General features: G+C 45.3%; 1 protein-coding gene across 3 annotated transcripts in view; it reads left to right on the top strand.

Annotated features, from left to right (window-relative positions):
• RNF180 (ring finger protein 180) overlaps positions 1-26,515 on the top strand; it is a 137,204-nt gene that overhangs the window by 17,157 nt on the left and 93,532 nt on the right. For all 3 annotated transcript variants that reach the window (XR_002093057.2, XM_014594074.3, XM_014594073.3), the window contains exon 4: positions 9,390-10,355. Coding sequence is in view for 2 of the 3 variants with exons in the window: in XM_014594074.3 (XP_014449560.2) it covers positions 9,390-10,355 (966 nt within the window). In the remaining variant the exon portion in view is untranslated. The remainder of the gene's footprint in view (positions 1-9,389; positions 10,356-26,515) is intronic.

Raw genomic sequence — 26,515 nt, 5'->3', positions numbered from 1 at the left:
TTTCCACGTCTTTCTTTTTCATTCTACAGGATGAACAATGTTCAATTAGGAAACAGTAATTTTATTATTTTGTTCCATTTTCCTTGTTTAGTGTATGTCCCTTGGCTTTATTTATTATACACAGAATCATAAAATTACATGGTAATAAGGGACTTCAAAAGTCATCTAGTCCATGGCTGTCCAACTATGTGCAGCCCACGAGCTGCATGCTGACCCCTTGTACCACATGTAACCCAACAGCTGCCAGTTGACAGCCCTGATCTAGTCCAACTCTTAAATATTTATTTACTTGTGGACTTTTCTATAGATCATCCCGCTATAGTAAGTGAATACTTTAGAAACCTTCCCAGACCCCTAGAAAATGAGAAGGTATTTTCTTGTTTATGAAGTTTCTACCAATTTTAGGTGCCTTATCAGAGAAGTCTAAGGTCTAATATTTCTTAGAACTTTGAATTTTGCAGCATTTTATGTATTCAGAAAGAGTGCTTATTGATTTCAGTTGCAGTTGTGCACACTCAGCACTTCAGCATAGTAGTTTATACTATTTTTGGGCATTTACAAAACAAGGTGTTCTTAATTAGTTAAAATCAAGCTGGAAAAACAGAGATCTCGTCACATGACATAATTTTGACATCACATTAGCTTTATATAGGGTAACCATTATAGAGGACAGTCCAGTTGTCCTCTGTCCTCTATTGATACAAAACCGGACACCTGTATGTCCTCTATTTTTCTCTTGAAGAGAAAAATTAAGGACATAAAGGCATCGGGTTTCATATGAATAGAGGACAGAGTAGAAAAAAACTGGAATATCCTCGATGATGGCCACCCTAGCTTCATACCACTGAACTTTTGACAGTTGAGCTAACAAAATAACTGATAGCATCAGTGTCTTGTTAATCTTTGTGTCAGGGGTCTGCAACCATTCACTAACAGCTGGCCAAATTAACCCAGCTTGCTCCTAAAGCAGGCTGGAGGCAATAATTGTTAGATAGTCCTTCTCTAGATGAAGCATTTCCACACACAATTTGCCTACAAAAGGATATATAAATTTCTGTTTTGTTGTGCTTGGCAGGCTGGATAAAAAATCCCTTAGTGGTTTGGATCCAACCTGCAGGCCATAGGTTGCCGACCCTTGCTCTCTGTGGAGCAGTACACTTTGCCAGGGGGTTGTAGAGATATGTGCTAACAGCAAAAGAATAGTGAGACTCAAGGCTCTTGACCCATCTTTCTGTGTCCTCACAAGCCTGATCTTTTGCACCTCATCACTTACAATCTTTCTCTCTTTTAGTCCTACCCTTTGTCTTGGCCCCATTCTTCTTGCAGGCCAAGTTCTGCTCTCCATTCCTTAGGCTTCTTAATGTAGTTCCAGTCTTCTTCCCCAGCCTGTCCCAGTCTCCACTCCTATCTCCTTATGCAGTCAGTTTATCCTTTCCCTCCCCCGGTTAAAGTCATCTTCTCCCCTGTCCTTCAGTAGAAACACATCACAGGATATCACATTTGGGCCTCCAAAATTATGGCAGTGCAAATGGCAAGCATAGAGACTTCTCCACTCTTTGTCACACTGCATCTTTGGCTGTGACAAAATGTAGGATAAATAGTGCCACTTTGTTGCAGTGGATGTCTGTTTGCTCTGTCAGGATAGAATAGGCAGCTTGGAATGTCCAATGTTTTCCAGTTGCCCTGAGCAGGGACAAGCTCAGTGGCTTGATGGGCCTGACTCGACATGGTTTTTCTCTGTAAGCAGGGAAAGTCAGGGTGCTCCAGGTTCTTCAGAAGCACATCTCCATAAGCAGGAAAAGCCCACATAGGTCCCAGAATGGAAGCACAGGACCTGGGGAATTCCCGGTGCCCCATGCCTCCACACTGAGACCTGCATGACTCTCTGCCTCTGTTTAAAGGACAAGTCAGTGCAGGACTTAGCGTGGGTCCCAGTATAGAGTCCTGGGGTGCTGGGAATTCCCCGTGTTCAGCACCTCCATGCTGGGATCTGTGCCAGCCTGTTCTTCACATGGAGGCACAGGTCACAGGTCCCTCTGTGGAACCTAAGCCAACCCCTGCCTCCACAGGATCTGGTGTAGTTGTGGGAAGGAAGCAGAGGGCAGCAAGGTACACAGGGGCTCCCTGGGGAAGGGGAACATGTGGCTTCATAAAGTGAATCAGCTATGGCAGGATGCGTCCCACCAGAGCTGATCTTCTTTGTATGGTGACCTCTATTTTTACCCCTTGACTCCTTGTTCTAGTCTCTCTCCAGCCAATTTTAGTTCTCTTCTCATTGCTGTCAGGCAGGCAGGTAGGCTACCAAGGAGGTAGCCCTGAGCTGCAATGCCTTCTCTCTGTGTCCAAGGGAGGACCAGGGCTGTGAGTTAACCCTTTGTTGATTGTATGTTTAAGTGATTGCTTTGTCATGGGTATTGTTTTCCTTGTGGGGACAAGTTTGCTCCAGGAAAAATAAACTACTGAGCAACAACCAATCATACATGGCGGAGAACACAAGCATTCTAAACCCCAATGCCAGTTCCAGTCTCCATGGAGACCAGAACCCTGGTAAAATGTCTGGAGGGACTGCAGCAGCAGCAGCTGTTTCAGCAGCTCCAAACCCAGTAACAGTAGTTCCAGAGAGCAGCATCAGCAGGAGTTCCTGAAAAGGCAGTTGGGTGCTTGTCAGACCTCTATTGCATTGTTGAGTCACCAGGTTCCCAGAAGTTAGAGGGAAGAGTACTCACAGTGAAGAGACTGGCAAATGATCTGGAGGATTTTCTTGCCATGTTTGAAGTGGGTGGTAGAGGTATATCAGTAGACACAGGACACATGGGCTGTGTGGGTGATCCCCCTGTTAACTGGGGAAGACACAGGTTGCTTATTGGGCCATGGGAGCAGACTTGGCAATAGACACTAGAGCCCTCAAAACAGCCATACTGACTCATGGAGGAGGCTTATCACTGCCAGTTCTGGTTGGAATCTTGGGACCCAAATGTGCAGCCCCAAGCTATGGCCTGGAAGTTAAAAGATGTATGCACCTGATGGCTAAACCCAGATGCTTGGTTGGCTGCAGAGGTCATGGAACTCTAGTGGCATTGGAACAATTCTGTGCCATCCTTCCAGTAAAAGCCCAAAGGTGGGTGTATCACTCGCTCCAGGGTGGCTAGCCTGGAGGAAGCCACATTGGAGGGTAGAGGACTTCATGGTTGTGGAGTTAGATGGCTGGGAACCCTGGAAAAAATGGCAACCTATGGGCCTAAGGAAGCTGAGGCTCCACAGCAAGCCAGCCAGGGGTCTAGGGAGGCCTGTGGTAGGGGCATTATCTCCATCTCCAAGGTCCCAGACTGGAGGACAGCTTTTGAGTGGGGAGCCTGGAGAAGAAGGCCACCTGGGGCATCCCAGTAGGTGGAGGAATGCAGGCATAGATTATATACTTCCAATGCAAAATGAAAGGGCACAGATACTGGGGCTCCCACAGAGGGACTGTGGATACTCCCATGCCTTGGTCTCAGAGGCAAGACCAGAGAGCCCAGACCTGAGGGGAGATATGATCCCTGTAAATATCGGGGATCTCCTGATAGGACTCATAGACTTGGGCTCTGGGCAAACATTTGCACACGAGCAGTATGTGAGTCCAGCAGATGTCACAGTAGGTGAATGTGAGCACATCACATGCTTTCCTGGGTATATCTGACCGTACCCCATAGGCCACCTGAAACTGACCATCAGGGGAGAGGAAGAGCTTGTAAGAGCTACGGTGGCCTGCCATCTAGCTTATCCTGTGGTGGTGGGGGTGGGATGAGACTGGGGCTTGATGACCAAGCTGATCTGGTTGGCCCAGAAAATGCATAAAACCCAGGTGGATGGACCCCAGTCTCACAGAACCAGAACTGGGGGAGATATTTCCCTCTTTAGACCCATATTTTTTTGGACCAGAGTTCAGGTCATGTCAAGAATGTCAGCAGGTCAGGTGGGAGGCCCTTACCAGCCAGAGGAAACACTCTGGGGAAAGGTGTCAGGGTGCAGTGGAGGATCAGGGGACCTCTGACGTTCATCAAGAGAACACATTAGATCAGGTGGGGAAGGCTGAGATTTCATCCAGGGTCAAAGAGAGGATCTGGTATATGCCGCTCAGTGTGGCTGGTTGGGATGGGCCAAAGGGGCTATAGTAGATGCATGCTTAGCAGCCCAGGACCCCCATTATGAGCTGCAGGGGGACCTCTGATGACAATGTCACCAGGGCCTGGCAGTTCCAACTGTTGGACCCAAAGCAATATTGTTTCCAGGTGTTGAAACATGACATACCCTGGGGGTGCCATTTGGAGGCAGAAAACATGCAGGATAGCATGCTGGTGAGGTTTTTTTGGCCTGGAATATACCAGGAAATTAAAGACTATTGTGCATCCTGCCCTGAGTGCCAGCTGGTTGCCCCCAGCTTGTCCATAAGGCCCCCCCTGGTGCCCATCCTGCTGGTTGGTATGCCTTTTTAGGTTGAAGTGGACTTGGTGGGACCACTGGAACTAAGATCAAGGGGATCCAGGTTCCTTTTTGGTAGGGGTGCAATGACAGAATTTTTTGGGGCTGATACTGATGGCTGATTTTTAACAAGCCATATCAGCCAATACTGATCTGATTGCCAATATGCAGCCTGGCAGCTTGGAGAGCAGCATCTGGCTGGTAAGTCTGTTGTTGGGGAAGGGGCAATGGGGAAGGGAGGGAAAGGGCTTGGTGGGGGGGGCAGATCGAGACTACTGTGGTGAGGGAGGGAATGGGAATGGGACTGGGACTGGGGCAGGGGAAGGGGAAGGGGAAGGTGCTGCCCAGCTGGGGCGGGTGGGGTGGGGTGGGGCATGGAATGGAGCTGCAGCTCGTCCGGGGATGCAGAGAGGAGGGGCAGTTCCCGCTGCTATGTGCAGCCCAAGTGGGCACCCCAGCGTATGTCACCCAGTACTGTGCATAGGGTGAAAGCAGGCTGCCACTGTGGGCTGGGGCCAGGGCCAGCTCTGTGTTCTTCCCAGTGTGGGGGCTGGGCCGGGCTGAGCTTAGAGTGGGTGGCAGCGGTGCTGGGAGGGGGGCTACCGTGATTTTTATGGTGGCTGTAGCCTCCCCATAGCGTCCCTCCCAGCACTGCTGCTGCCTGCCCCGAGTACAGCCCTGTCCCAACCCCTCCACTGGGAAGAGCTTGGCACAGCCCCAGCCCACAGTGGCAGCCTGCCCTTGCCTCTGCACGGATTCGGTGGCACACACCCCCCACCTCCCCATGCCCTCCTTGGATGCACATACTAGCAGGAGCCGCCCCCCATCCCCATGTGCCCCAGACAAGCCACTTGTGGCTCTGTCCTGTGCCCTGGCCCCGCCCCAGCCCCACTCTGTCCCTCTCCGTGGAGATCTTTATCTGCATCCCCCGTGCGCCTTCCCTCTCCCGACCCTTACCCCATAACAGACTTACTAGCCACATTCTGCGCTTCTGGCCACCTGCATGCTGTCCTGCAGCTGCTCATGCATGGAGCATTTATCAGTGACGTTATTGGCCACATCAGCCAAAAAAAAGCCGATTGTTGATAATATCAATTATCCTTATATCGTTGCTGATACGATATAGGACCTATGTATCAGTGAACCTCTACTTTCTGGTCCTGGTCAATTGTGCTACCTGCTACCCTGAGGTGGTGGCATTCTATTCAGCATCAGCACAAATTTTTTCACAGATTTTTTTCCCAGGTGAGCATTCCTAAAGACTTTTTAATGGACCAAGATACAGCCTTCATGTCTATTGAAAGCTTATTTGGTCAAAACTTCAGCGTACATCCTCAAATTGATGGCCTAGTTGAAAGGTTTAACTGAACACTGAAGGGATGTTGAGGAAATTTGTATCAGAGGAGATGCAGAATTGGGATCAGATGCATTCACCATACATGAGGTTCCACAGTCTTCCACTGGCTTTTTGTCTTTTGAATTGTACTGTGGGAGGCATCTTTGGGGTGTGCTAGACCTCCTGCAAGAGTCCTGGCAGGTCCAGGGAACTGTGATACAAAACATAATGTGGTATGTTTTGAAGCTGCAAGGGAGGTTAGATCTGGTTGGGGCCCACATAAAGAAAAAACTTGAAGCAGCCCAACAGGAGCAAGAACAGCAATATAATAGAAAAGCTCGGCTCTGTGTCTCCCAACCAAAGGATTGAGTCCAACTATTACTCCCCTTCTCCAAAAGTAAGTTACTGGCAAAGTGGCAAGGACCTTTTGAGGTCCTGAGGAGGGTAGGGCAGGTAAATTATAAGGTTCGCCTGGTGGAGAAATGACAAAGGGCATAGATTTACCACATTAACTTGATAAAACCCTGGAAGGCTCTCTGGAAGCTGATCTAGGAATCTTAGATCCCCTCCCAGATCCGATAAAGGGCCTCAAACTAGGGGAGACATTGACCTCAACTCAACAGGTGAAAATGAAGGGCCTTATGGTGGAATTTAAAGAGATATTTACCAGGAGTCCGGGCTGGACTACATTAACAGAACACTAGATTATCCTCAAGCTGGGATGAACAATTCAAAAGGGTCACTTGCAAATTCCCACCAGGAAGTTAAAAAGATGTTGGACTTAGGGATGATCGAGGAATCGGGGAGCGAGTGGAGTAGCCTGATAGTGTTGGTGCCAAAGCCCAACCACATGATTTGGTTTTGCATTGACTTCTGAAAATCAACACATTTTCAAAGTGTGACATATACCCTATGCCCCAAATCGATGAGATGGTGGAGGGAATTGGTAACCCCAAGTATATAACTACCTTGAACCAAATCATGGGTACTGGCAAATGCCTCTGGATCCAGCATCCAGCGTGAGAGCCTGAGAGCCCAGGGAGCAGCTGTGTATGTGACCTGAGGGTCCTGGAGTCTAGAGGCAGGCTGGGCAGATGACTTAGGGTGTCCAAGAGCCCAGAGACAGGGGCTGAAAGTAGTGGGGAGCCCAAAAAGGGTCTAAGTAGAAAGAATGTCACATGACATAATAATTGAATGATAACATCTGTGAAGCTTGGGGCATGATGGAGGGGGAGAATGGAGCCACACAATTAGCCCCAAGCCACAATGGTTGCTTTGTTATGGACTTTTTTTTTCTTGTGGGGACAAGTTTTCCCCAGGAAAAATAACGAACTAAGCAACAACTTGCTACAGAACTTTTTAAAGAAAGGTTTGCCAGAGTATTTTTTTTAATGTTACAAAACAGAAAGTACATCTTTTCCCCTTATATTGGATGTGTTCAACTCCTGGCCCATAGGGCAAGTCTGCGGGGTTCACCATGGCTCAGGAAATTTGACGGCCAGGAAGCAGTAGCAATTGATACTGCCATCCCTCCCCTGCTGCCAAATCGCCAAGCCCTGCGTTGCAGGTTTGTGGCTGGGACATGTCCCCTCTCAACCATGGCTGGATTGGGGCGGGGCTGTCCCCACCCTCTTCTGTGTGGCCAGATTGCACCCACTGGCAGGATCTGTCCCACAGATGGTTCAAGGAGTGTCCATCCGGCTCACAGAGCAAAAAGGTTGAGCACCACTGCCTTATAGCATTCTCTGAAACTACTGATCTGATTTTTTTTAAGGTTTTCAAAATATTCACCCAGAGGCAAAGCACCATGGAGAATTTCTACCCAGATGATTAAAGTACAGGTGTATTTGATTGCTTATAGTTATAAGCAGTTGAAAACAGAGTGTTGTAATGGGAAGTTCTGGGCTGCCTGCTGTTAACTCCCCTTAAAACTTTAGGAACTCGCCTTAGGGCCTTATCACATATTCACTTTCAACAGTTGAATATCATTGGAATGTTGTGATATATTAGAGTTGGAATGTGTTAGGATGGTATCATACATTCATTCACTTGTAATCATTGCAAGTCACTGGGTGTAGTTACCTATCAAAGTTAGAACTTGTTAAGGAGATAACCCTCACCTGTGAAGGAACCACTTTGCAACTCTAAGGGTGAAGTGACATGTTATATTTAGACCATGCTAAATCTGAAATTTTAAGCTGTGTTAAAGTTAAATGAACTCCGAGCAGTGTCACATTAAGGGTTAATATCTTTTCTTGCTTGCACATCTCTGACTTGCCACTAAAGGGCTGGGGAGCAGGTGCATGGCTAGGAGCAAGGGTATGTGGGCTTGATCTCTGCTTTTGGGGCTGGGAGTGGTGCATCCTGGGATGCCAGAGGACTGCAAATTGCTCCTTTTATCTCTGTGGTGCTGGGTAGCAAAGCTCACAGTTAACCTTTGCCTGAAGTGGCAAAACTTTGAGACACTCAGAAGGCACTTGGTATGAATGCTTGAATTTTAAGTGACCTTAGTATGGTCCAGGTATAATGTGTGCCTTAGAAGGCACTTAACACATGTTAAACTGCTTGAATGTGTGGGTGCTTGAGTTTTAACAGCAATTAGTAAGTGTTCAGTTGAATATGTGACACCACCCTTGGTAAAGTCTAGCCTAATGTCATATAATCACTCAGGCTATAAGTACTTGCCTAAATAGTTCCACTGAATAGGAAGCTAAGGGTGGGACTGCTCTCAACATATTCTAACTTCTACACTGCTTGGCATTCCACATATTTAGCATGGTCTAAGTGTGATATGTAACTTCACCCTAATGCATACTGAGTTGATTTGTCTCTTAAGTAAAGTTGTGAATGTAAATGTTTGCACATTTGGAGCCTTAGTACATCTTGTCTTAAGGAAGAAAGTGCTGACTTAAAATTATAAACAATATTTCAATTTTATGAATCCTAGGAAAAGAATACTTTTATTAAAAAAATTCACTACATGGTGAGTTTGTTATGGTACCTGCATGTACTCAGTTTCACTTTTGCTGATGCCAGCTCTGTTGTTAATTTCTCATTTTTGATGATTTTTGATATATTATCTATCTCTTGAAAGTATAAAATATACCATTTGGAATTTGTGTGATAAGTGAAACAAAAGCTTTATTCATTTTTATGGGAAATCAGCTCCCACTGCGTTTAGTAGGCAAGAAGCGTATGGACACCCAGAAAACTAAACTATGAAATTGTACTAGCTAATTCAAGATTAGCACTGTAAACTAATTTAATTTTTTAAGGAGTCTAATATCTTATTAGTAATACAGCACCTATCTGCAAGCTGCCTTGGCACATTTAAGAATGTTTTTTAATCAGTTACAAATTGAAATCTGTGGGGGGGTTTTAGTGTTTTTAATGTTTGTATCTTTATATCAAAGAACTTTTTCAGAGATCTAATTTTATTTATTTACATTTGATATTTTTGTGTTATTCAGCCTGTTTTCTATCAGTCCTTTTACCATAGGAGAATAGGGAATCTAATAGAGTTTTTTTCCTTTATTTTGGTTTATAATGATTTCATTGTTTTGCATTGTTTTGTTGTTTTTGTTTTCATTCTTAGGCACAGTGGACGATTGGAAAACTGAACTGCCCATTCTGTGGGACCCGTCTGGGGGGCTTTAACTTTGTTCGCAACACAAAATGTTCCTGTGGTCAATTTGCAAATATACATTTCTGCAAGAGTCGGACTGATTTTCAGCCAGCTTGTTCAGTTAAACTCCCAAGATCATCATTAAAACACTTGTCACTTTGTAAAGCTCAGTCTGGTTTTAACAAGAAAATCCAACACAAAGTGACAGGTGGAACTTTGGAAATCAGAAATCCAGGGATTTCATACATGACCAAAAATTATAATGGAAGTGGAAGATTAACAGAAGCACTTTGCCTAGAGGTGCGAGCAACCAACTTTGATATAAATAGTAGAAAACCACACTTTAAGGTGTTCAATCAAAAAAAGAGTATTTCAGCTTCCTGGCCTGTGAATGATATACATTTGATAAAAGCTTTTCATAGAAAATCACATAGTTTGGATTTGAACATCAGAGAGAAACTCATTTTGTTGCCTAATTTATGTGGAACTTCAGGTAATGGACCTATTTATCACAGGCAAAATGATACACAGCCCATTTACCCAAACAGTAATTTGCAATTAGAGTCCAGTAGAGAGAATTCCTTTCAGGGCCTATATAGTTTTGATGCTGATGAACTGTCAAAAAGGTTTTCAGTTACTTCCTGTAATGCATTAACACAAAGGGGGACAGAATGTGAATGTGGTTTCCAAGCATCTGAACAATGTTCTGGGAGTGCCACTGCTGACCAGCTACCTTCTGTGATGGATCTGTTTCCATCTGCAAGTTCTGCAGAAGATGATGACACTGGACAGGAGAATATCACACCAGTTGATCAGGAACCTGCCAGTATCTCCTTAGTTACTGTCCACCAAAAAAAGCTAAGCAAAAGAGAGAGAAACAAATTGAAGAGTTTGAGGAGAAAACAAAGGAGGCGTGAGAGGTGGCTACAGAAGCAGGTGAGTTTAAAAATGAGGTATGCTTTTTGCTCTGTAATATTTGGTGTATGAACAAGTATAGAATTCTTAAGAGATTTTTTTAAACTGTTGTCTTTTAGTGCTTTTGAAAAAATGATTGTCCTATCCAGAGTCAAGCAAATAAGAGTTGCAGAACTTTCTTACATATTCAGCTTTGCCAGTTTAGTCTAGTCTGTATTTGTAGCAAGACTGCTCTTTCATTACATGGTTAAATCTTGAAAAACAGAGATTTCAACTCTGTTAATTTCTGTTTAGATTTCTTGAGCTACAAACTGGTTACAGATAAACTTAGATTGCGAATTCGAAGATTTATAGCTATTGAGAGAGAAGTTTTGCTGTAGTCTTTCAAGCAAAGTGGTGGAAGAAAAAAATTTGCATTAATAAGATTAAACTGGTTAAGTTTTTGGAAGGGGTGATAGTATGGGGAGTTTTGGCTTATCAGTGAATATGTATGATATGTGAAGTCTTGTCCTTGCAATACTCACATTGGTGAATATAGGCAACTTGTTTGTAGTGTGGAAGATACTTGATATTTCCATTCATCTGGGCTTCTGCTGATTGTCAAATGGGGCCAGATTTTTTTGGCCTTATGAATGCTACGTGTTTCTGGTAAATTTTTTGCATTCTTCTGAAGCATTAAGACAGGTTCCATGCCTGTAACTGGTGATTTTTGACTGGGGTGCACCCAGTAGGTTCATGTGTAAATAATAGCCTAGGACTGGACTCCATGCCCAAGACGGCCATTTCCGGTCCTAGTCCCTTGTGTTCTTGTGTGTGAAGTGATTACGAAAACATTTGATGAGAGACATGTGGAACTACTGTAGGTCTAAAAGCAGTAAACATTTCTAGTAAAAATAATAACATTTTTATTAAAATCTGAGCATTAACTTTGATGAGAAACTTTTTTTTCAGTAGCTTTTCTGTAGATATTATTCTGTTGGAAGTCCTTGTTCTTTAAATAACCTCAAATTTAGGCAAGAATTGTCTACTGTCTTATGTTAAATTAAATCAAAATTGTATTTGGTAAGGATTTTAGAATTTGTACTAATAATGGAAAACAAGTCTTACAATCCTTTAGTTGGAGAAATCTACCATCAGTCCATATTTCTGTTTGCAGGAGTCCAATCCATCTTTCATAGAATCATAGAAAGTTAGGCTTGGAAGGGACTTCAGGAGCTTATCTAGTCCAACCCCTTGCTCAAAGCCCCCCCCCCAACTAGATCATTGCAGCCAAGGCTTTGTCTTGCAAGGTCTTAAAAACCTCCAAGGATGGAGAGTCTACAGCCTCTCTGGGTAGCCTGTTCCAGTGTTTTACTATCCTCCTAGTGAGAATATTCTTCCTAATATCTAACCCAGGGGTTTTCAACGTTTTTGGGTCAGTGTACCCTGGCAGCTGGATGTGGAGCAGTGTACCCCTGGTGGCCAGACGCCAAGTGGAGGGGGGGGTGCTGAATGTGGAGTGGCGGCAACCACTGTATGCAACCTTCCCTCCCCCCCCCCCCTTGCATCTGGCTGGCGTCTGCGTGGGATAGTGCATGGTGGCAGTCTGTCCCCGCCCACCCATGCTTACTCCCTAGGGCCTTCTCAAGTATACCCAACCCCTGATCTAACCTAAACTTTTCTCGCTACAACTTGCTACTGTTACTCTTTGTTCTGTCACCTGCCACCACTGAGAGAGTCTAGCTCCTTCCTCCCTCAAACCCCCCTTCAGGTACTTGAAGGCTGCTATTAAATCCCTTCTCAGTCTTCTCTTCTCTAGACTAAATACACCCAGGTCCCTCAGCCACTTCTCAGAAGCCATGTGCCTCAGCCCCCTCACCATTTTTGTTGACCTCTGCTGGACTCTCTCTAATTTATCCACATCCTTTCTGTAGTGGGGGCCCAAAACTGAACACAGTACTCCAGATGTGGCCTCACCAGTGCTGAACAGAGGGGAATAATCACTTCCCTTGACCTGCTGGCAACACTGCAGTGCAGCCCAGTATACCATTAACCTTCTTGGTAACACGGGCACACAGTTGGCTTGTATTCAGCTGATTGTCTGCTGGCTCGTATTCAGCTTAACCCCCAGGTCGTTTTCTGCAGAGCTGCTGCCCAGTCAGTCAGTGCCCAGCCTGTACTGATGCATGGGATTTTTCCATCTTCAGTGCAGGACTTGTCGTTGTTGAACCTCATGAGATTGTTTTTGACTCAATTCTCCAATTTGTCTAGGTCACTGAATCCAGCCCTCCAGCATATCTACTACTCCCCCCAGCTTGGTGTCATGTGCAGACTTGCTGAGGGTGCACTGTATGCCATCTTCCAGGTCATTGATGAAGATATTGAACAAAACTGTCCCCAGAACCAATCCCTGGGGCCCTTGATTTGATACTGGCTTCCAAGTAGGCATTGACCCATTGATTACTATCATCTGATCCTGATGCTTCAGCCAGTTTTCTATCCAACTTACAGTCCATTTATCCGGCCTGTATTTCCTTAGCTTGCCTGAGAGAATGCTGTGGGAGACATTATCAAAAGCCTTGCTAAAATCAAGTTATACCACATCCACTGGTCTCCCAGCATTCACAGAGCCAGACATCTCATCACACAAGGCAATCAGATCCTTCAGGCATGACTTGCCCTTGGTGAATCCATGCTGACTGTGCCTAATCATCATCATCTCCAAGTGCTTAGAAAATGATTCCTTGAGGATCTGCTCCATGATTTTTCCAGGGACTGAGGTGAGGCTGACTGGCTGGTATTTCCCTGGATCCCCCTTTTTTCTTTTCTTAAGTATGGGCACCATGTTTGCCTTTTTCAAATCACTTAGGACCTTTCCCTATCTCCATGAGTTTTCAAAGATGATGGCCAGTGGCTCTGCAATCGCATCAGCCAGCTCCCTCAGCACCCTCAGGTGCACCCCTTCTGTCCCCATGGACTTGTATATGTCCAGCTTTTCTAAATAGTCCCTAGCCTGTTGTTTGACCACTGTTGGCTGCTAAGCTCCTCCCCAAACTGTGCTGCCCGGTGCAGTAGTCTGGGAGCTGACCTTACCTGTGAAGACTAAGATGAAAAAGGCATTGAGTACTTCAGCTTTTTCTGCATCGTCTGTCACTAGGTTGCCTCCCCCTTTCAGAAAGGGACTCACACTTTCCCTGATCCTCCTCTTGCTACTGACTGCCTTCAGGAGTCCTATATAGAATTGTTCCTCTTATGAAGTGAATCTGTTCTAATCCATTTCTGTTAAAGTGCATTTTTAATTGATTAATTAAACCTTGTCCTTCAACTAGCAGTTTGAGAGTTGATATCTTTTTCAGAACAGTGACAAATGCTTTTAAAAATGCATGGGTCTATTCTCAAGGGATCAGTCTAATACATACTAAATTTAATGAAGGTATTTTTCCATGTTAGAATGCATGCTGCCAGTTATTTTAGTATATCAGCATATATCACCATGCATTTTGTGTATTATGGTGAGGTGCCTGTTACAATGTTCATAGTGGAATTAAAATTCACCAGTCTTAAATCATCAGTTATAGCTATAGGGCATTTCTTTTGTATTCTGTAGGTTTGATTCATACCTGTACTATATGACTTGCTACCAACTGTCTTGACAGAAGACTGCATAGCATAGACTGTAATAACTAAACTGTATTGTTTAACAGCAGGGGGCACCAAACTTCTTTCAGCTACAAAACAATGGAAAACAGTTACTTTTGTCAAAGAGGAGCTTATGGTACAGAAAGCAGAAAAAAACAGTTTCATATAACTTACTGTTAGAGTGATGATAGATAAACACTTAATATTTTAATGTCTAATGATGATAGGTTTTAAGAATAATAGTGGTGCTTGTTAGTATGCTGTAGCTAAGAGTCTGCCAGCATTTCTGTTCTAAGCTTTCTTTTATGAGTATCTTGTTGTATACCAATATTAAATTTGCCCTAGTCTAAAATGTATAATAACTGGCTAAAAGGTCTCAGCTGGGAAAAATATCATCTTGCTTTGAGTTTTGTTTCACTTGGCTTCAGAATATTTTTAGTCAGAGGAATTATTTGTAGTTTGTTTAGAAATTACAGCATCTGATTGAAAAAGATAGCTGAAATCCAGAGCAAGGAAAAATATTGTTAGACTCTTTAATTTATAACTTGAAAGATATGATTTGGGTTGGGGCTTCTTTCTTTTGTTTTATTTTTGGTGTCTTTTTCAACAAGATAGTGAAACTAAAAAGTGGCTTATAAAGTCAGCGATCAGTTTCATAAAATTCATTTTTCATTATGCTACTGGTGTTAATTTAAATCTTTTTTTAAAAAAGTAAACCTAGGACAGATGGTCTTGTGGTGAAAGCACTGGACTCTGACTTAGGAAATCTAAATTTAATTTCTAGAGCTGCTTGAGATTTGTGTGACCTTGTGCATGTCACTTGGAGGCAAAATTCACAAAGGAATGTAGGCAAGGCAGGGCTGAACGTTCCTACCCCTCAGAATTAGATGCCCAGCTCAAGGTGCAGTATTCACAAGCTCAAGGTAAGTGACTGAGTTCTCTGAAGTTTAGATGTGGAAAGTTATGTGCCTAAAAGAGTAGTCACACTCAACTGGCAATGCCTGAGTGGGTTAAGGAGAAATGCTCAAGGAAGTGTTTTCTACTTCTATCCTGGAGCAAAGCAACTGCGTGAGACTGGTATTTTACAGCCTGAAACACCTATGTAAACTTAAATGCTTAAGGCTATCCCCTTGTGTATAGCCAGCTCCTCTCTGGTGGTGGAAAGGATGGTGGCCTTTTATATAAATAGCAGCACAAAGTGGGTTGCAGGCTCACACAAGTGTTTTGCCTCAGGCTTATGAGCCACTTGATCCTCCCTGCTGCTGCTGCTTCAGTCTGCGGCCTGCAGCCCTTCTTAGCCAATTGTTTGCTTACGTTGCCGGATCGTGCATGTAGTGTCCCTGTGTGTGTGTGTCCCCCGTCTGTTCCCCCCTCCACCCCCTCCCCCAGCACCAAGGATAGGTGGAGTCCCACCAGGACTCTTTAAAGAAACATTTGGACACTTATGTTGCTGGGATCCTTTGACCCTAGCTGACTTCCTGCCCCTGGGACATTAGGGCTGGAAGGGACCCTGGAAGATCATTGAATCTTTTAGGCATCTAAATTCTCCCTGAGTTCTTTCTTAAGTGTCTAAATTCCTTTATTACCCTAATAGGTTAAAAGGTGGCATAACAGTACCTTTTCTCTCTCCAATTTTAGACAGTAAACTCTGTAAGAAAACTTTCACTTATTATGTGTTTATATGGAGCCTAGGACAATGGACCTGAAGGCATCACTGCCTATTGTAGCAAGATGTAACTTCTGCTAGAGTTGTACCACTGTACGTGACAGAAAAAGGCCACTAGTTTTTTAACTACTGTGCATATCGAGCTGTCATTGAAATGATTCTCCAGCAGCATTTTACAGTTACTGTTAAGTGCTTTCACTTCTATTTGTAATCTGTTCCTAATGTTTTTTGTGATGACACCCTTTGGGGGCAATGTCATGGTGGCTCTTTTGATTGTTTGATTCATATTTTATATCCCAGTGGTTATGCTGTCATTTTCAAACTGTAGATAACAAATCTTGCAGAACTGTCCAGGGATTCATCCAGCCCAGGCAAAAAGTCTGTTTTTCTAACGTGTTCTACCATGGAATGGCTATAACAGTTGTTCTACCATTGATGTTAGTAAAAAATAATTACATTTTCTGATGGGTCAGCAAAACGCTCTATTTGCTCACTAAGAGCAATTGAATAAGTAGAACATTTCAAGGCTGGCATAATATATCTGTGAATGTATACTTATCTGTAACTATTGTATGTCTCTTGATTTCTAGTGTGATGATTTTGGAGTTTGATTGGGTTGTAGTCCAGAGCTGTTATTTCATATAACAGGCTGAATTAATCCCTAATATAGCACCACTGATTTAAGTAAAGATAGACCAAAAATCAATGCATGACTTATTTTCTAGTATATTAATTTTCTTGAGTGAAATATCTGTTGGCTTTTGTCATGGTTCTTATTTATATAATTTGTAATACTTGTGCAGATAGAATGAAGCCAAACCAGCACAGCAGGAGTGTGATGAAACATTGTGAATTACCACTCACCTTCCAAGGGGATGTAGTGTGCATGGGCAACTGGTGCCGCCTTAGTTGGGGGGGGCATGTGCCCCCCCTGTGACCAGTCCCACTGACCAGAGGGAGACTCTGTGGGTGGTCCTGCACACAGGGGGTCCCCTACGGGAGATCCTGCAATGGCCGATTACTACAGCCTTTTCTGGGGGCAAGCATCGGTCAATCACTGCAGCCACTCCCAGAATCAGCAACAATAGCAGTGATCAGCCGGCACTTACCGGGGGGTGGGGGGGAGCACTGGTGCTCTTGCCTGCCCCCCTGCCCATCATTTAAGTGACAAGTGTGGCCAGTCAGGGGCTGCACCAGCGCTCTCAGGAGGTGCACATGCACCCCCATGCACCCCTTACGTGTCATCATTGCTAGTATGTGCTCTTCATAGATTCATAGATTTAGGGGCTGGAGGGGACCTTATGAGATCATTGGGTCCAGCCCCCCTGCACTTAGACAGGAAAAACTGGAGTCAGATGACCCCAGCAAGATGTGTGTCAAGACATTTTTTAAAGATGTCCAGGGTAGGTGACTGTACCACCTCTGGTCGGAGTCTGTTCTAATCCCTAGGCACAGCGACCACGAACTGATTACCTTCACCATCTGCTGTAAAGCTGGCAAGTCAGTCAGCAACACTGAAGTCCTTGACTTCAGGAAAGCTGATTTTGACAAGCTCAGGAGGCTTGTCATTGAGGCCCTAAGGGACCATGACCCCAGGGGGAGGGGAGTTCAGGAAGAGTAGTTGTTCCTCAAGGGAGCGATCCTCAATGCACAAGCTAATTCTATTCTATCTCAGAGGAAAGGCAGCAAGAGGGCACAGCAGCCCCCCTGGCTCTCCAAGGATCTAGCAGACCTCCTGAGGCTAAAAAGAAAGGTCTACAAAGGATGGAGGGTGGGATTCACCTCCAAGGAGGAATATTCTGCACTGGTTCGGTCCTGCAGGGAGCAAACCAGGAAAACCAAAGCTGCAACTGAACTCCAACTAGCTTCAAGTATCAAGGACAATAAAAAGTCCTTTTTCAGATATGTGGGGAGCCGGAGGAAAAGCAAGGGCAACATTGGACCCCTGCTAAACCAGATGGGACAACTGACGACCAGGAAAAAGCCAACGTATTAAATGGGTACTTTGCGTCGATCTTTCATCAGTCCCATGGCACGCCCATGCCCTCTACAGGACAGGGAGGTCTGGGTGAGGATGATCCCCTGCCCTCCATCAGTGCTGAACTCATGAAGGAACACCTTGAGAGGCTGGATATCTTCAAGTCAGCTGGCTCTGACAACCTACACCCCAGGGTACTCAAGGACCTGGCGAGCATCATAGCTCAGCCCTTGGCACAGATCTTTGAAAACTCCTGGCGCTCTGGCATAGCGCCCAAAGACTGGAAGAACGCCAATGTGGTACTTATCTTCAAGAAAGGGAGGAAAGTGGATCTGGCAAACTACAGGCGCATCAGCCTGACCTCTGTCCTGGGGAAGGTCTTAGAAAAGTTTACTAAAGAGGCCATCCTTAGTGGACTGGCCAACACCAACATCCTGAGGGACAGCCAGCACAGGTTTGTTGCGGGTAAGTCTTGCTTGACCAATCTAATTTCCTTTTACGACCAGGTGACCTATCACCTGGACAAGGCAGAAGAGATGTCATATATCTTGATTTCAAAAAAGTCTTTGATCTGGTATCCCATGATCACCTCTTGGCGAAACTGGCCAGTTGTGGCTTTGGGCCCACCATGATCCACTGGCTGGGGAATTGGCTCTGTGGTCGAACCCAGAGGGTGGTAATTGACAGAAGTCAATTGTCATGGTGCCTTGTGACCAGTGGGGTCCCCCAAGGCTCTGTCCTTGGACCCATATTGTTCAACATCTTCATTAATGATGTGGACATTGGAGTCAGAAGTGGACTGGCCAAGTTCACCGATAACACCAAACTCTGGGGCAAGGCATCCACACCTGAAGACAGGAGAGTGATCCAGGCTGATGGTGGACACCCCCTCATCCCTCCTTCACCCCAGGACCTCTCTACCAATTAATACTGAGAGACAGGGCCTCTGTCAGTCAGCACTGAGGGGCAGGACTGCTGCAAAATGCCCACAAAATAGGCTCTTCATGCCAGCATACAGCCACACGAATTGCTGTGTCTGACCATAAGTATAATTTCTGGACTGTGACCACCTTTGAAATCAGACTCAGAGAAAAGTTGGAACAGTCTGTTTATCTTGAAGTCATTTTGTGGCAAGCAGGATGTAGTTATTTCTTTCTGGTTCTGATGTTCATGTTTCTGTGAAATAATACTCTGTGAAATATTTTGTATTTCTGTGAAAAATGAAACATCAGGACCAGAAGGAAATAGGACTACATCCTGCTTGCCACTGAACAGGTTTGAGGTAAACAGACTAGTCCAACTTTTCTTTGAGTCTAACCTGCATAAAATGAACTGTACCAAACAGGAGATTTTACCACAACTTTGACTCTCCTATGAAATATGAGCTTTCATTTCTACCTGGGAGAACTTTTACAATCTATTCTCCTATGCCTGAAGAAGGATGCTTGTGCCCAAAAGCTTACAATTAAAGAATTTTTTTTGCAAGAATCTAGCTGGCCTAATAAAAGATATTACCTCTGCCACAGAACGTTCCATGAATTTTTCTTGTACTTCTCAGTGACTCTCCCTAGAACAGGGATGAGCTGTTATTTTGGTCAGAGGGCTGCTTACTAAGTTTTGGCAAGCCATTGAGGGCCACATGATAGGCACCCAGGGGCAGATTAATATTAATTTTCTAAATTTTTTAGGGGCCCTGCAGGCCAGATAGAATGGCCTGGTGGGCCACATCTGGCCCCCAGGCTGCATTTTGCCAACCCCTGCCCTAGAATTTACAGTGAGAAGCTGCAAGGCCTGAGCAGTCCATAGTTTCATTCTGAAGAGAAATCATGCTCTTTTACAAAACAGTAACATAAATTCTTGTATCTCCTCAGAATGACTATGGTGTTCAAATTGTGAATAATTGCACAAAACCCCTAAGTAGCAAGAGGATGCCAGAAAAAAATCATGGCAAGATTAATTACAAGTAAAGTTGATTATATAGCAGAGGTTCCTATTGGAAATGGAAAAGGAATTTGCTGGAAACAGCAAATTACTGAGAAAAATTGCTATATACAGTACTGGAAAAGACTAAAGATAGAGGCTGCCATGCAGTGTATCTCAGAATAAAATGTGTGGTCAATAAACTGGTCTAATTAAAATGAAGTCTGGATACATTTAATCTGGTGACCCTGTACAGCACAATAATATGTTTATCTTCTAAATCTGGTATTAAATATATGAAAAAGGTTGTTGCTTAGCAATTTATCCATAAGAGCTTAGAAGCAATTTTTAGAGTGGGCCTTTGTCTAGAAGATAACTGCAAACCTTTTCCCCTTTCCCATAAGTAATTTGGCTTGTTCTTTTATTGAAGCTTTGATGACTAAGGATAATTTTTTGGCTCGGTGTTTTGTTTGCATTTAGTTACCAAAGATAATTTGTACACATGGTTTGTAAGCAATGTTCTTATTGCTTTTGTGCAAATCAAATTTTATTTTTATTTTAATTATAATACAGTACTAAATATGATCTAAATATGCATGCAATAACTGCAGATTTTTCATGAGATGGTAGTTTTGTATCTAGATAAGTCTTCACATGTACTTTTTGACTTTGTGTACATGTTCTGCTTCTCAAGTGGTAGGGGAGCAAAGTGCAAGGGTCAGACTGCCTGACAAATCTAATAATTAGATTCTATACATGGACAATTATAATTTATAATATCCCATTTGTAGAAACTAATTGTGGGGGGCATCATCATAAATTCAAAGTAATCTTGGATTCAGGTAGACCTGGAACATGAATTTGAATAGACCAGAGTCTCTCAGGTGTCTTCTGGACTATCTGAAAAGAGGAAGAAGGATCTGGCAGCCCTTTCAGAGGCTGTCCTGTGGCACCACTGAACAGCTATACTTAAGGGTGCTCTTTGGAGTTACCATTTGACACTGCCCTTTGGTCAGGACCAAGGCAGAGATAGGGGGTCTTTACTTTTTTTGTTAAGGTTCTTTTGAACTTAATGTTGTGTTTGTTGGCATTAGGTGGGGTTTACTGAGGGAGGGGCAGGTGGTGATAATCACAGCCCTTCTGTAGGGGAGGCAGTATGGGTTTGGAAGGGGCATTGGGGGAGTGTGGAGGAATGATGCCTTGGATTGAGGAAGGGGAGTGGCAGTGCGTGGATGGATTGGAGAGAGCAGGAAAAGATCTTGGAGCTGGATCATAGGATCATAGAAAAGGAGGGGTGGAAAGCACCTCACAAGGCAATCTAGTTCACCCCCTGCTCAAGGCAGGATCGTCCTTGACTAAACCATCCTAGCCATGTGTCTAACATGCTCTTAAAATTTCCAGGGATGGAGATTCAACATCTTCTCTACATAGTCTATTCCAATGTTTGACCACCCTCACAGAACATTCTCCAGGGTTCAAATTACACTTTGACTCTTGGAGTGGGGAAGGGGGAGTCTGCAAAAGAAATTAAACCAGTTCATTGATTAAGAAGTCCACCTAAGTGAAGGAGCAGTCTGATAGGACCCCCCCCCCCCCAAGTTATGATTTTCAGATCTTACAGTGGGGCTCTCGTCTCTAATGCTGGGGCTCATCCCTGCCTGAGCTCCCTGTTCTTCTCAATCTCCAACCTAAATTTCCTCTGCTGCAGTTTGAGGCTATTATTCCTAGACCTCTCTCTTTCAGTTACAAAAAGTCTGTCTCCATGTTCTTTATAATCACTCTTCAGGTATTTGAAGACTGTTCCCAAATCATCTCTCAGGCTACTGACAGATGTTTAAAGGCTTGATGGGATCTGATCTGTGATCCCAAAAATTGCACCTTCTGCCATGCCACATGTGCATGGCAGGACCCATGGTTTTGGGGTCAGGGATTAGATTCCTATTGCACCTTGTGTGTCAGAGCAGATGTCCAGGATCATGATCCTGGGCTCTCCACGTACCAGCAAGCTCCAAAAGCTGTGCTAATTAAAAGTGCCCAAAGCATCACATGTATCAGTGTCCCCACACTGAAAAATGATGGCAGGATGCTTTGCACTAAAGCTTGTTGAATGAGCTTTAAGTTTAAAGTTCCCCGTTGCCATTTCTCAGTGTGGGGATGCTGAAACACATGACGCTGGAGTCTGTTGGAGCACGGCAACTGCTGGAGCGAGTTGATTAATCAAGTCTGCTATGATGCGCTGTAATTATAGCATATCGGAGTAGCCTCCCTGCACATGTGTAAGAGCCCTGCGTGCCTAGAATCAGCTAATTGACACCTGGGGCTGGGAACCAAACTGGGATCTGGAATTGGCTCCAGCTGACAGTCAGCTGATTGTCAAAACCCTGCTGGGGTGGCACATCCAATTTTTACTCATTCTATACTCATAGTATATTAGTATAGTATAGTATATTCTACACTATATATAAGCTTGAATGTTAGACTTCTTGACCTTTTTGAATTGGCTGAAGCAAGTGATTTTGGAGCATGCCAAGAACAATTGGTTTTGATCTTTTACAACCCAGTATAGCAGAAAATATACAATGAGGAAAAAGAGTTAAAGAAAGTTTTACATCTGAGCATCCAGAAGATGGTACTGAAATAATCATATATTTGTTCTTAACCAACATTTGTGACAAAGATTGTAGAAGCTGCAAAGAAAGCAAAAAAAAAATCACTGAATGTAAAAAATCTGATAAACTTTCATTCTTTTTGGTCTTAAACCTAGAAACAAAGGCAAAATTGAGATATTTTCCCTCAGTAGGACAAACTGTTTAAAGAAGCTATTGTTGAAGTGGTATGTGGGTCAAATACAAAAATATCTTTTAGATCACAGATTTATCACAGTGGCTTCTGGAAGAAAAAGTAAGCAGATTCATAGAAGTTTAGGGCTGGAAGGGACCTCGTGACAGCATTGGGTCCAGCTTTCCTGCTTTGGGCAGGAAAGACTCCACAGATGTCCTCTAGTTTTCAGAAGGCACAGAGTAAAAAAAGAAGAGCCTCTTGACCTTCATGGCTATTGCCAGTTTTTTCTTTGGCCTTTTTTTCTCTTAAACTGCTGCAATTAATAATTTAAATATTTGAAGATTTTCTTAGTACTTATTAAACTGGCCTAGAGGTGTAATCTCTTTCATGCAATAATAGATATCTAAAGAGATTATTAGATATTGACAGATCCTGAAGTTTTTCTTGGTGCTCTGGCTCCCTAATATAGCTTGTGTTTTGTTGAATGTTGTTGGTGGCCCGGCTGGGTGACATATGGGCGGCCTGCTAAACGGTACTGCTGCCCTTGCCCCCCTGGCCTTTCTCCTGGGAGCAGGCACAGAGTGAGCTGAGGTGGGGGGTGGGGAGTCACCATGGTGTGCCACATGGGGCCAGTAGCACCGCACCTTAGGGCGTACTCCATCCCCCCTCCCACCTGTAGCAGTGGATGTAGTCTTTCTGGACTTCAGCAAGGCCTTTGACACTGTCGACCACCCCATCCTCATTAAAAAGCTAGGTGACTGTGGCATCGATGTCTACATGGTCAGCTGGACTGCGAATAAACTGAAGGGTCGTACTCAGAGGGTGGTGGTGGACGTCAGATTCGACCTGGGGGGAAGTGGGCAGCAGAGTCCCCCAGGGCTCGGTCCTTGGGCCCTCACTGTTCAATTTCTTTATCAGCGATTTGGACAACAGGGTGAAAAGCAACCTGTTCAAATTTGCTGATGATACCAAAATTTGGGGTGAGGTGGGCACGTTAGCAGGGAGGGAAAGACTGCAGAAAGACCTGGATCGGTTGCAGGGGTGGGCTAACAAAAACAGGATGCGTTCCAATACTGACAAGTGCAGGGTGCTGCACTTGGGCAGTAATAACCGGCAGCACACTTATAAGATGGGAAACTCCCTTCTTGAAAGCACGGAGGCAGAAAGGGATCTTGGAGTCATCATTGATTCCAAGATGAACATAGGCCAACAATGTGAGGTCATGGTCGGCAGGACTAACCGGACCTTATCGTGTATCCACAGGTGCATCTCAGGTAGGTCCAAGAAGGTGATCCTCCCCCTCTACGCGACACTGGTCAGGCCACAGCTGGAGTACTGTGTACAGTTCTGGGCACCCCACTTCAAGAGGGATGTGGACAACATGGAGAGGATCCAGAGGAGGGCCATCCGCATGATCCAGGGACAGCAGGGCAGACCCTACAGTGAGAGGCTACGGGACCTGAACCTGTTCAGTCTTCACAAGAGAAGGCTGAGGGGGGACCTGGTGACCTTTTATAAACTCACTAGGGGGGACCAGAAGGGTTTGGGGGAGACCTTGTTTCCCCCAGCGCCCCCCGGGATAACAAGGAATAACAGCTACAAGTTGTTGGAGAGTAGGTTTAGATTAGACATCCGTAAGAACTACTTAACAGTTAGGGCGGCTAGGATCTGGAATCGACTTCCAAGGGAAGTGGTGCTGGCTCCTACCCTAGGGGTCTTTAAGAAGCAGCTTGATGCCTACCTGACTGGGGTCATTTGAGCCCAGTTTTCTTCCTGCCCAGGCGGGGTCGGACCTGAAGATCTACAAGGTCCCTTCCGACCCTACTTCTATGATTCTGTCTGCCTGTGCCCCTGGGCTGAGGGAGGGGAAGGTGTTGGGGAAAGCCGCACATGGAGTGCCCATCCATCCAGCAAGCACTCCATGACTTCCCCCAACACCTGCTTACTTCCCCAGCCCCACTTATCTTCCAGGCTCCACGAAGGCAAGTGATTGTGAAGCAAGCCTCTGGTAAGTGAGAGCATTGGGCCTGCCCTACCCCCTCTCCCTCCACCTCCAGGCAGGGCTGGGAGTTAACCTGCCCCTTTTATAAACAGCTCTTGCAGGCTGGAACTCTGCCAGCCTGCAGATCTCTCTGCCAAAGAGGAAATCCATGGGTTTCTCTGCTAAAAGGGAAAATCTGCAGATAGATACCAGTTGAATACAATGTTTTATTGATATATTTACAATTTGAAAGCAGTTTGGAAGCCTACCAGTGCCTCAATCTTTATAGTAAAGTAAATTCTGAATACCTATATATTTTTGGCATTTTATTTTGGTTTTTTATCATAGAAAATCAAAACTCCCCCCGCCCCCTTCACTCACCAGGACATGGGTCCAGCTGCAGCTTCCCCCCCCCCCCCAACTGCTTTGGGGCAATGAGCAGCCGTGATATGCCAGTACCCTGCCCGTACTGGTGTCTCTCACTCCCAACTCACAGGCCTGCAACTCCCCAGCCCTGCTGGTGCCCCTCACTCCTGACTTGCAGCCCCCTGCTCCCCCCAGCCCTGCCAGAGGGGGCCCCCAGCTGCCAGGGTTATGGGACCAAGGCCAGGGCCCACATCAGCAGCACCTGAGCCCTGGCTGCCATGGCCAGAGAGGAGCCTGGCCCCCAGTGCAGGTGATACAGCTGAAGCAGTGGCTCCAAGTGGAGCCTATGGGGGGTAGGGGAGGATGCCTGCTTCCCACTGTAGGGATTGGGGATTCCCACCCTGCTGCTCTCCTCCCGGGCCAACCCTCCACAGCCCAGTGGATGGGATACAACCCGGGAGAGTAGAGAGGCTCAGTGCTGTCTTCACCACTACCAGTGTGAGCCTCCCACCAGCCATGCTATGATGGCAAGGTGCCCCCTGCCCACCTGGCAGCATTGGGGGCAGTGGCAGTATGGAGATACCCCCTCCACTGGGGCCAGGTGGACAGAAGGCTCCTTGCTATGGCAGTGTGGCTGGCATGGGGGTCGCCTCTCTATCCTGCTGTGCCCTTCCACACCAAGTCCTGCCTACTGGCCTGTGGAGGCTCCTGGGGGGAAGGTAACAGGGCAGGGAGCCCCAAGCCCTGCAGTGGGCAGCTCACATCTTCTCTTTTCCCACACAAATCTGGGGGGGAGCACATGCCCCTGCCATTCCCTCTTTGGGAGTGCATGCAGTGGTGGGGAGCTAGCTTCTCCACCACTCCCAGATGAGCCTACCATGGCTCCATCCTGCTCCCCCAGCCAAGCCCCAGAACTTCACATTCCTGCCCCGGCCCCAGGCCCCATGCACTGCCCTGGCTTGGCAGCATCCCCATCCCCCAACCCTGCCCCACTCTCTCCCTCAATGTGGGGGCCTCAATCTGCTCTCCCTGCATCACATGTCCCTCCTTCCCCCCCAGCTTACCTGCAGGCAGCTGGGGCGGGGTTCTCTCCCCAGGTTTCTGGCTGTACTGCTGGCCACATTCATGTGTGCACTGGCACACATGCACGTGGCATGTGCTGCATCCCTCCCCTTCCCCCGCAGCCCCAGGCAACCTCTTGCAAGCTGAAACTCTGCCAGCCTGCAAGGGGAAACCCACCATTTCTCATGTTTTTTCTCCTTTAAAGGAGAAAATTCATGTTTTTTCATGTTTTTCTCCAGCAAACAGAAATCTCAGATCCCTGGTAATCACACACACGTGTAAATGATTAATCTAGCCTGGACTTATCATTTATGCAAGAAACTGCTGATTATGAGATAGTAAAGATGATGACTGATTTCAGTATTCCTAAGAGTAAAGTGAAAATTGATTTTATGTATTAGAAGAAAAAGCATTGTTTTGAAGAACTGTTTTTAGCAGATACAGATTTGTTCTGGATGGTCAAATTCCTTGTATAGAGGATTACTGAGGTGAAAAACAAAGCACCATCTTCAAAGTCACTATGGTGGTATATTATTGTTTTCAGTTGCAGCACAACTAAAGTCATCTGGTTTATAACAGTAACCTTTCTTAGGAGGCTATAAGCATACAAGGGAATCTCACTAAATATATTGTGTATCATTAAACTGTTGCCAAAAGCAACATGTGCTCAGCAATGTAAACTAACTGAGAAGTTGATTAAATGTAGCCAACACTGAGCATGACTATGAAACACATACTGGGCATGCATATTAATGAGAACCTATCACAAGAATTAGGTTGGAGAGAGTCCCTGAAGTGGCTACAAATGG

This window comes from Alligator mississippiensis, chromosome 3, assembly GCF_030867095.1.
Source record: "Alligator mississippiensis isolate rAllMis1 chromosome 3, rAllMis1, whole genome shotgun sequence".
NCBI classification, from domain to species: domain Eukaryota; kingdom Metazoa; phylum Chordata; order Crocodylia; family Alligatoridae; genus Alligator; species Alligator mississippiensis.
Note: the sequence above shows the minus strand (reverse complement) of the source record. Positions and strands in the feature narration are given on the sequence as shown.